This window comes from Protomyctophum bolini (assembly GCF_963924005.1).
Source record: "Protomyctophum bolini genome assembly, chromosome: 11".
Classification (NCBI taxonomy): Eukaryota; Metazoa; Chordata; class Actinopteri; order Myctophiformes; family Myctophidae; genus Protomyctophum; species Protomyctophum bolini.
The window spans coordinates 12,173,312-12,185,068 of NC_137872.1; the positions used below are offsets into that span (position 1 = coordinate 12,173,312).

General features: G+C 45.9%; 1 protein-coding gene across 1 annotated transcript in view; it reads left to right on the forward strand.

Moving 5' to 3' along the window:
- The window catches only part of gpr139 (G protein-coupled receptor 139), a gene marked incomplete at both ends in the record, with an annotated part of 19,988 nt that extends 8,445 nt beyond the window's left edge, over positions 1-11,543 (forward strand). Inside the window, one exon of the mRNA XM_080775001.1 lies at positions 10,558-11,543. Within this exon, the coding sequence (XP_080631127.1) occupies positions 10,558-11,543 (986 nt within the window). The remainder of the gene's footprint in view (positions 1-10,557) is intronic.
- Between the last annotated feature and the right edge of the window lie 214 nt (positions 11,544-11,757).

Sequence of the window (11,757 nt, forward strand, 5' to 3'; positions counted from 1 at the left end):
CTTTGAGCAATGGGTCAGGTAGAAATATAGATTCCATTGATGAGTTGGGAGGTATGTTTGGAAATGAATCAGTGTGTTGTGTTAAAAAATGTCGTATCTGTAGAAATCTAAAGAAATGTGATTGGGGTAAATTGAATTTGCGTCGTATTTGTTCAAAGGTCGGAAATAACCCATCAATATAAAGATCTTTGAAGGAGTGAATACCATTTCTATGCCACACTTTAAATAATGAGTCAGAGAGGGACGGTAAAAAAGCATGGTTAGCGACCAGTGGTGCGCGCACAGAGCCCGGGTGCCAACCGAAATGCTTTCGTATTGAGAGCCAAATTTTGAGAGAATGCGAGACTATGGAATCCTTTGGCAACTTAGTATATCTTGAGGCCTCTGGCATATCTTTTCAAATGTCAATTTGGGGGTCCTTGACATGAAAAAGTTTGGGAACTTGAGCCCTACTCATCCTAGAGGCAAATACTGTACTTTTTACTCGACTCCGTTTATTTGACAGTGTTAGTTACTACCGGTAGATACTTACCGGCAGATCTACATTATTAATGCAAAACATACATTGACTGATAAATGATGATGTATTTAGAGGTTAAGCTACCCAGCAGCACATAAAGTAATTAAAATCAGCTCCACCTTTACCATGGCTGCCACATTAAACGTGATGAACACATTAATGCACTACTAATTACAATCCAATAACATGATTGTGAAATAGGCCATTCTGAATAATGAGATACCTTTACATTTGGCGCAGAAAGTGTATTGTCATGCCATTACGTTTGTACTTCCACGTGCAAAGTTTTGAATTTCAGGATTTTAACGTAACAGATTATTGCTGTGTGTGTGTGTGTGTGTGTGTGTGTGTAATAATGTGCACCCATGCGCACTTGCCACTTACCGTTTGTGTATCTGTGTGTATTATGCATGAATGTGCATCCCTCTCCGTTTAAATTCGTCGGGTGGAAACCTCATATGCCCGAAACTGCTATACTTTTTCCGGATTCAAATTCAAAAATAGCTCGAACCTGCAGATCTGCTACTTTTGCTACTATGTGATGCCGTACCATGTTCAGGGCGTTAATTTACGAAAACAAAAATACAAAAGGTTAGAATATGGAGTTACTGTAGAAGCCTATAGGAGGTATAAGTTCCTTCCCTTAGTAGGCTGACGTTCAAGTATGAGAAAACAGGTGAACAAGGTGAACAGTTTAGTATTTAAATATGTTTTAGGGTGGAAAGAAATCACGGCACTCCATCTTTAAAGTCCATAGAGTTGGCTGGCACAAATTACATCGTGATTTACGCTAAACAAACATTAAAGTCCATAGACTTTGTCTGGAACGGGAAATGTATACATATAGGCTCTAAAGTTTAGAGCCTATATATACATACGTTTGTTTAGAGTCTAAACAAACCTTAAAAGTTCATAGATTTGGCTGATTTCAGAAAACCAAACCATTGGAGGGGCTAGCGGCCTGAACCCATTCTGGGCGGGAACCCCTTTTGGTGTTAGCATTATGTTATGCTTTAGCTATTGGAAAAATAGCAGATCTACTTGTAGGTCTGCTATTTTTGAAAAATCGAAGAACGACTGACATAAAAACGACCGACGTGTTTTCACGGAGATAGGAGGTTTCTGCCCGACAGCAATGAATTCCTACTGAGATGAGCTGTGTGTCTGTGTCACCTGATGCCCCAGCTGAGCAGAGCCGGCAGCTCCTTTCTGCCCAGCTCCAGAGACACGCGTGTAAGACCTGGGAGTCAATTGAAATGAATGGGCAGCCCAATGCAAGCTGGCCTGGGCTAAATGGAAATGTCAAGCTCAGCACGGATCCCCTTTGTGCCTCTGCAGAAGGAAGGGCCCGTCTCACTGGGGAGCCCACAGAGTCCAGACAGAATAATACAGCGCCAATGACAGAGAAAATCCCTGAGCTCCCCCAAACCACCTATTCCACGTCGACCCTCTCTCCTCTTAGACACACCACCAACGAGAAAGAAACAGGGGGTGACACCGAGAGAGAGAGAAGACTGATGGGCAGAGAGAACAAGTCGACAGATTATAGTCGAGGCCTATTATGTAGGATTTGCTCCGCTGTTCTAATGTATCTCGCTACAGGAGAACTTTCAGTGGCCGAGGGGCTTAGCGAGATGCTTTGATTCACATGAGCGCACACACACTGTAGAGCCGACAAAATGTATAAAAACAACCTCCACCTGGGTACATGCGGTGGGCGGGGCTGTGCTGCAGGTGTGTGGACACACTGACACACTGACAGGTGTGAAAGAACTGCCACGTAACGGTTTCATGGGGGGGAGAGGGTGTGGTGGGAAAACGGATCACTGTTGATAATCGCACGTTGTACAATGTACGGTACATTCTCTTATGTCATACTTGGTGGATGCATGGGAAACCCCTGTGAATAATGAATATGGTCAACAGGGGAAATTAGTGGTTGGTGTTAGGAACCCCCCCATGGGTCCTTGGGGGTGGTTCCTGGTGGTCCCCAGCTAAATCCTTTTAACCACAATTCTTTAACCATATACATCAGCTGTTTGAAAATAGCTGATCTACAAGCTCACAACACTTGTAGATCGGTATTTAAAAACAAAAATCTTAATATAATATATAGTGATGATATATAATATTTATATATTTTATATAATATATAAATATATGGGGCGCCCGCTGGCTTTAGTGGTCCATGCAGGCGCATGCAGCATATACTGTAGGCTCTGGCTTGACAGCGCGTTGCATGTTCGAGTCCCATTCATGACGACCTTTGCTGCATGTCCCTCCCTCTTTCTCTCCCCCTTTCCTGTCATTTTTCATCTGTATCTATCAATAATGGCAGAAAAGCCAAAAACATCTTAATTTTTTTAAATATATATATATATATATATATATATATATATATATATATACATTTTAACAAACAAATCTTGCAAGGAGTCCCTGGCACAAAATAGTTTTCAGATGGGGAGCCACTGCCAAATGAGACCCTCATTTGGCATGAAATGGTTTGAAAACCACTCTGTTAGCATTGGTTCACAAGCCTTTTGGATTGGAAAGACCCCCATAACACTCAGAGAAGCCCCTCTGGGAATCTTGATGGTCCCTGGACCCCACTTTGAGAACCACTGCTGTGTTAGAGCATAGCCCCATCTCAGTCCCTATGCTGTGTTAGAGCATAGCCCCATCTCAGTCCCTATGCTGTGTTAGAGCATAGCCTCATCTCAGTCCCTATGCTGTGTTAGAGCATAGCCCCATCTCAGTCCCTATGCTGTGTTAGAGCATAGCCCCATCTCAGTCCCTATGCTGTGTTAGAGCATAGCCCCATCTCAGTCCCTATGCTGTGTTAGAGCATAGCCCCATCTCAGTCCCTCTGCTGTGTTAGAGCATAGCCCCATCTCAGTCCCTATGCTGTGTTAGAGCATAGCCCCATCTCAGTCCCTATGCTGTGTTAGAGCATAGCCCCATCTCAGTCCCTATACTGTGTTAGAGCATAGCCCCATCTCAGTCCCTATGCTGTGTTAGAGCATAGCCCCATCTCAGTCCCTATGCTGTGTTAGAGCATAGCCTCATCTCAGTCCCTATGCTGTGTTAGAGCATAGCCCCATCTCAGTCCCTATATGCGCTCATGTAGCTCTGAGATGAGGTCCCACCGTCTTATTAGCCTTCCACCTCGTTTTCAGACAAGAAAATCCAAGTTAACGTGTTGAAACGAGCGTTCAAATCGCTTATTTAGCCATGTGTATTTTTCAAGGAAGTTGCAGCCGGAGAGGCTCCTGGTCGAATGTCGCAATTCGATTTTCCAACTGACTTCAGTTCACTCGACATTCGACCAGGGCAGGTGCTAATGCTGCCTCTCCGCTAATAAGCTATTTAAAACGCTGGTTTCAACCCGTAACTTGGATTTTCTTGTCCGGGAATAAAGTACATTTTGTTTAGCTCATTATCGGACCTTTACTTTTTGGATGCACTGTGCAGAAAAGGGTAATAAATGTTCCCATCCGGTTCTCCTCTCGGAGCTACAGAATGAGCGTATATAGGGACTGAGGGACCATATGGAGCTATGTTCGAGCAATGCCATGATCAAATGCTGATGCAGAAAGAGAAAATGCACAGGATGGAAAGACGGACAGAATTACTATGTTTGGGAGGAGCGTAATACACTGACATAGTTGATGCTCCCAATCAGAGTTCGTCCTGCTGGAAGGCTGTGAATCGATAACACAATCAACCAGACGTCGACAGGAAAGTAATCTGGCTGTGTATCTGCGTGAGGGTCCTGCTCAGTGATTGGCCTATATATACAAGACCTGCACGTAGAAGCATGCCTGGGTGATCCTCTTGCATAGGTGTGTGTGTGTGTGTGTGTGTGTGGGGTGTGTGGTGTGTGTGTGTGTGTGTGTGTGTGTGTGTGTGTGTGTGTGTGTGTGTGTGTGTGTGTGTGTGTGTGTGTGTGTGTGTGTGTGTGTGTGTGTGTGTGTGTGTGTGTGTGTGTGTGTGTGTGCGTGCCCGCGTGTGCACGCTACACACGGTGGTCTAGAATATCTTGGGAATTCTTTCAATACATATATAACAACTTATTAACAGCCCTAAAGCCATTTCTAAAATGAGTAAAAAGAAATCTGTATATTGTTGTTTCTCCGCTATAGCAGATAGCAGGCGCTGGAGAAAGTCAAAGAACATGATTCTAACAGTGTTGCCCTGGGTGTCGAGGTGGTGCAAGCCCTGTTTAGCAGGTAGATGATGGCATATAAATGACTTTAGATACAGGGGGGAGGAGAGAGATTGCGTGTGTGGGTGTGTCCACATTGGTATGTCGATGCACGCGAGCGTCCCTCCCTATATTGATGTGTGCGGGCCTTCTCCCAGGCTGCCAAGGACATCTTTAGTCATTATCTGGAGCCAGCTTTGTAATTTGTAATCAGCTGAGAGTGTCTGGGACTGTGAAGTGTGATGCTCCAGACTCCAAGCTGCCATATTTAATCCAATCCCAGATCTATTACGGTAGGTAGGGGGACGGGACCACAAAACATTCATCCCCATGCTAGATGGTCAGTGACAGCTGCTAAGTGCTGATGCCCCCCCCCACCCCCCGTGTTGCAGCAATGCAAATCAATGACAGCGTCAGCTCCATCTGAAAAGGACAGATCGGAGATGGCTTCATGCTGAGCGAGGTAGTTTGACTAAACGCTGCACTGGCCACAGGCGGCGTGGGAGAACGGTCAGCAGCAGTGAAACGATTAATATACATTATGGTGCAGTGTGACTCGAATCATTTTTTCCTTTGACTGGCCCAGTGTAGCATGAAATAGAGCTATTTGGATAAATGGCACTCCTACTGTTTTACCTGTGTGTGTGGGTGCGTGCGTGCGTGCGTGCGTGCGTGCGTGTGTGCGTGTGCGTGTGCGTGTGTGTGTGTGTGTGTGTGTGTGTGTGTGTGTGTGTGTGTGTGTGTCTGTGTCTGTGTGTGTGTGTGTGTGTGTGACTTTGTGTGTGACTTTGTGTGTGACTGTGTGTGCGTGCGTCTGTGTGTGTGTGTGTGCGTGCGTGAGAGAGAGAGAGAGAGAGAGAGAGAGAGATTTCTTATTGGGGGGGCATTTTCAATTCTCAATTCTTGTTCTGACAGCAAGAGTGGAGAGAGACAGTAAATGGGAGAGGGAGATACAGAAGAACATACAGCAAAGGCCCATGGGTGGGATTTAAACCCAGGCCAGCTGCGGCCAGGACTGAGCCCTGATAAGCTACAGTAAAGCCACCAGGGTTACCCAATGGTAAATGCTATTGTTGTCTAGTGTTAAATGGTTAAATGGAAATATCTTCACAGTTCCTCTAAGTTCTAAACTAATATTAGTGGGTTTTCTTTTATTTATTCATTTATTTCATTTGATTTGTATTTATTACTATTCACGACTTTCACTTTGGTATTTCTTCATTGTAGAGAGAGACTGTTCCATAATCCCTATTTTCGTATCACGGTGTTAATTAAAATAGCCTAAAATCGTTATTGGTTTATAACTTGCTATAAATTGTTCGGAAACCTTCGCCTATAATGACATGCCCAAAATAAGGACGCCAGGTTGCAAGTGGTTAGCTTTCTTTTCCATGATGTTATACTGGGACTAGTTCGTGCAGTGAGCTGATATTGGTCATACTTTTGACAGTACAGTACAGACAAACCTGGTTCGACACCAAGTTTTCTGTTGACCTTTCCATCAATGTTTGCAAGTCGTATATCTATTCTACGTCCGAGCATAGACATGGTAACGCCCCGCATGCCTCTGATTGGCCTACCGACACTGCCAGCCTTACCAAACTTTCCTCCGAGGTGGATAGCTACGTATATGCTGGATAGTCTGCCGCGAGGTTACTCCGTGGTGGGAAATAAATAAATAATACAAGTACGATATAATACAAGAGAATGACAGCTTGGCACGTGTGACGCCGCGACAGTAACTTTTAGATTTTGTAGAAGAGGCAAACTCTAATATATTGTTAATGCCGTTTATTTTACATGTGTACAGAGTAAACTTGAAACATTGTTGTACTGTAAAAGGTCTCTTTCCCTTGATCTGTATCTTTTAAAGTATACAAGTATTAGTTTACTATAATTAGATTAATACACGATAATCAACACTAACATTTGCATATATTCATTCAAACATAACTATAGGGCTATAGCCTGAAAAAAACAGAATCATCATTGCCCAAAGCTCAGTCAGCGGCAACTGAGGAACAATTACTTTCAGGCATATTGAAATTCTGCTCAACGGCTGCCTTGCTATCAGCTCTCTTTGGGCTGAAGGTTGTGATTGATAGCTCAGTGTGCATAACAAGAATGATTGGATAAGAGTAACACATCAGAACTTGAAAACAACTTGAAAACTGAGTTGCTAGCTATGGCTTGGCAGGCCAATCAGAGCGAGCAAGAGACGTTTAATCTGGCCGGTGAGATGTCATGTCAACCCAGAGCACCCAGGAGCTAATAACAAGTGTACTGACTCTATAGAATGGAACGAGAAAAGATTTGATGATAGCACCAATTTGAAAGGCTCCTACTACTCATAGTAAAGCAATGCAGTATTTAAGGGAGAATATAGCACTCAACTTTCAAGTCTCACAGAATGTTTATACACGTCATTTCACCATAGCAGTGAAAGGCTTTTAGCAAGAAATACCTACGGTAGATCCTTAGAGTATATATGAATAGAAATGGCACCCGGAGGAAACCCTGAGGCCAAATGGACATAGTGGCCGAATTTGGTATTGCAGTGTGGGCCCAACTGGAACCAGGGCGGAACAAGGCAGAAAAGAGCCTGCTGCTCCTGCCTGACAAAGGGTGAATTGTGCAGCCTTTTATGGCCATAACCGACGTGGATGGGATGTATGGGGCGGGTCATCATTTTTGCTTTTGGTTGAAAGTAATCTGACAGGAAAAGGCCGTCGGGATCGGGAGTCGAACCCACAGCACGCCGTCATGTTGGCTCAGCGGCCTATAGGGCTGCCCAGACGGTTGAGCTAACCGTCCGGGCCTGCTTTAATATTTTTAAATAATTAATTTCACAATTTAATTAACTCAGTTAATTTTGACAGCCCTAATAATAACGTTATTTATGATATCTCCAGTAAGGTATTGCATCTGCACATAATGGAGGAAGCTGGGAGAGAGACTGCATGCTCACAAATCTGGAAGCGGAAACGTCTGAGATATGGCATAATGTCTGTATGTGTCTCCAGTTTTTTTGTTGAATTGTTGACAAGAGGGAAAATAAATAGGGACTGTAAACCTATTCGGACACAGAGAGCGATTGCACTTTTAGAAGAAGTAGTCTTTCTGTCCACATGCGTTCCCTTTCTGGACTGGACAGGGCACTGTGATCGTCCATCCGTGTCCTCCTGGGCCATTCACCATCGCAATGACCAAGCATCTCTCAGAGAGAGAGAGAGAGAAAGAGCGAGAGCGAACAGGAGAGGGAGAAAAAATGTGATTATATAAACAGGGAAGCTGGGCAGGGAGCATCTCTTTCCCCCCGCTATAGTGACACCTATACGGTAGGTTGGGACTCCTGTTTATCAGGGACCATCTCTTTTGCCCTGCTATAGTGACAGGGACCATCTCTTTTGCCCTGCTATAGTGACAGGGACCATCTCCTTTGCCCTGCTATAGTGACAGGGACCATCTCTTTTGCCCTGCTATAGTGACAGGGACCATCTCTTTTGCCCTGCTATAGTGACAGGGACCATCTCTTTTGCCCTGCTATAGTGACAGGGACCATCTCTTTTGCCCTGCTATAGTGGCAGGGACCATCTCTTTTGCCCTGCTATAGTGGCAGGGACCATCTCCTTTGCCCTGCTATAGTGACACCTATACGGTATAGGTTGGGACTAGGAAGCAGTGGTGGTAATGTGTGTGTGTGTGTGTGTGTGTGTGTGTGTGTGTTAGGTTGCGCACAGGTGGTGAAAAACAACCATGCTGTTTTCGTGCTCAGACACACCTAGCCACCCACCCAGCCAGCTACCCACACACATAGCTCCGTAAGGGAGTTGTTGCACCACTCAAAAAGAAGATCTAAATTGTACCTAAGTAAATGTACTTAGTCACTTTATACACCGCAGTCTGTCAGCGAGTAGAGTAGAGGGAAGCATAGCGTGTTCCTCCGCATGCCTCACGTCCTCCTGCATGGTGAAGGTCCTCGCTGTCACGACCAGAGGAGCGGCCGGTGACTTCACGTGTATCGGAGGAGACACGTGCTCACCCTCTCACATGACCACCTGCAGCGCTTAGCAGTGACAGGGTCTAAACGTGTGGGGACAATGGGAGGGGGGGGGGGGGGGGGGGAGACACGATGCCATTACATGTACATATTATGGATGCAAGAGAAATGTGTGGGATGAGATGGTTAGGACGGAGTGGGGAAATGCAGAGCGACAGACATATTGGTGTGGATCATGTACAGTTACAGTAGACTATTATTTATTGATGCATGCAGAGAGAGAGAGAGAGCTTGAGAGTGAGAGAATTAAAGAGAGAGGAGAAATATGGAAGGGAGGCTAGCTGTCTTTATTTTGTTGCCGTTTATTTTGTATGGAGTTGGTGAGCTCAGCACATTATTAAGAGTCTGACATTGCATATTGTGCCCCCCTTGTTTTTGTTAGCTGCACATCAAGATAGCAGTCGTTATGGGATCCACATAGACTACAGCAAAACATAGACTTATCACATGCAACAAACTCAATAAGAAACATTCCGGTCCTACAATAAAAAATAAAATAAAAATTCAAGGCTAATAAAAGTAATTGCTCAAATTGCTTTCCATTGTGGTTGTTCAGGTCAGTTAAATGTGTGCCTATGATATGATATGATATAGTACTTTATTGTCAGTTCACACTGAAATTTGTCTTGCGACACAGCAGCCAAGTATGCAGAACACATATACACACATTTGACATAACACAAAGAACAAGACAATTTACATACATAAAGACATGAAGACAAGAGCAATATCCACCGCTTAGATTAACCTGTGGCTATTTATCCTGATTAAGCATCAAGGTCGACTGGTGGACAAAGGACCTCTTTAGTCTATATACTGTACTCCAAATAGGGATACCAGGCAGGTTGAAAGTTCCCAAAGTCAGGTTCAGCAGGGGGAAGGGGGGAGTCGGGCAACATCAAACGGTTCAAAGAGCAGAACAGTGGTTTTCCAATAAGTGGCGTCTAGGGACCTGAGGGGGGTTGAGGTCAAAATAGTAGATAAACAAGTTCACAAAGCCTTGCAAGGTTGGTTAACTGCTATATCTCCGTCTTTTGTCTTCCTTTTTTTCTTTCATTTTCTATACATGAAAAATTAAGATTTTATTATTAAAAAAAATGATGATGACACGCCAAAAATAGAGATTGAAAGTGGTTACTCTCCAGTCTCCACTGTAATCCTCACAGTCCTGTTTGTCGTGTGTGCTGAGATTGAAAATGTTCCTCGTGGTTCTTCCACGCCTGCTCTCAGTGGTCTGAAATTGTTCAGAAGATTGGTTGTCCTCTTTTTGTGCTTTCTTTGTGTGTTTTCTTTCCATCATTTCATTTCATAATACGTTTGAATGCCATCTATTTGCGCCATAACAAGTAATCAACCCATGCATGGGAGCAACACATGTCCACTGCCTCTCTGTGTGCTAGGTGTCGTGCTATGTCGTGATTGCTTTCTGTGTGCCCGATTTGTTTGTTGTTGGCTGGATTGGAGTGTTTTCCCCCTTTTCAATAACCTGCCCAATAACGCTCACTCTCCTCATTTTCTTCCTCTGCCCAAATCCTATGCCCAATCCATTTCCTACCCCCCACCTCATCAAACCCTATCCTATGCCCAATCCATTTCCTACCCCCCACCTCATCAAACCCTATCCTATGCCCAATCCATTTCCTACCCCCCACCTCATCAAACTTCTTCCTTTCCAATTATTTCTCCCTTCCCCTCCTATTCTCTTCCCCTCTCAATCACTCTCCTTCATCCTTGTGTCAACTCCTCCGCCCCTCCTCCACCTCCTCCTAGCCAACATCCTGACAGTCATCATACTGTCCCAGCTGGTTGTGCGTCGCCAGAAGTCCTCCTACAACTATCTCCTGGCGCTGGCGGCCGCCGATATCCTTGTACTCCTGCTCATCGTTTTTGTCGACTTCCTGCTGGAAGACTTCATCCTGGGCAGGGCGCTGCCTCCGTCCCTCAACAAGGCGGTGCAGGTGCTGGAGTTCTCTTCCATCCACACCTCCATCTGGATCACCGTTCCCCTCACCGTCGACCGTTACATCGCTGTCTGCCACCCGCTGCGCTACCACACCGTTTCCTACCCGGCCCGCACGCGCAGGGTCATACTGGCCGTGTATGTCGGGTGTCTGCTCTCCGCCGCGCCCTATTACTGGTGGCCCGAGCTCTGGCACAGCCTGCCCGGGGTGAGGGATGGAGATGGAGGCGGAGGGGAGGGCAGCAGGAGCACCGTGGCCCAGCATGTTCTGGTGTGGGCCCACTGCGCCACCGTCTACCTCCTCCCCTGCACCGTCTTCTTCTCCCTCAATGCTGTCATCGTGAGAAAGCTACGCAGGCGACGCAACTGTTTCCGCCTGCGGGGCTACTCCACCGGGAAGACCACAGCCATTCTGCTGGCCATCACCTCCATCTTTGCCGTGCTGTGGGCGCCACGCACCCTCGTGATCCTCTACCACTTCTACTCCGCGCCACCAACCTCACAAACCGCCGGGCGACTGCTCCACCTGCTCACGGACTTGGCCAACATGCTGGCGCTGCTCAACACAGGCGTCAACTTCTTCCTCTACTGTTTCATCAGCAAGCGCTTCCGAGGCATGGCGGCCAACGTGTTGCGTGCCTTCTTCCGCTGCCGGAAGCAGCCGGCACCATTCTACGCCAGTCACAATTTCTCCATCACAAGCAGCCCCTGGATCTCCCCGGCCAACTCCCACTGCATTAAGATGCTGGTGTACCAATATGACAAAAACGGGAAGCCCATCTGTATCTCCTCTTGAATTATGAACCACTTACTGCCATCCCCGCCTAGAACGTGTGGGTGTTTGTTACCCCGGCGACCAACTCTGCCCCCCCCGTTGGGACTCTTTGAGTTTTAGAAATGTCAGCCACCCTGTTGTGTTGCAGAGGTTGGAGCAGGGATGGGAGTTTTAAGTGAGCATTGAGAGATAATGAGCAGGTGAATTGGAAGCCAAAGCAGAGCATAGAGGAGAA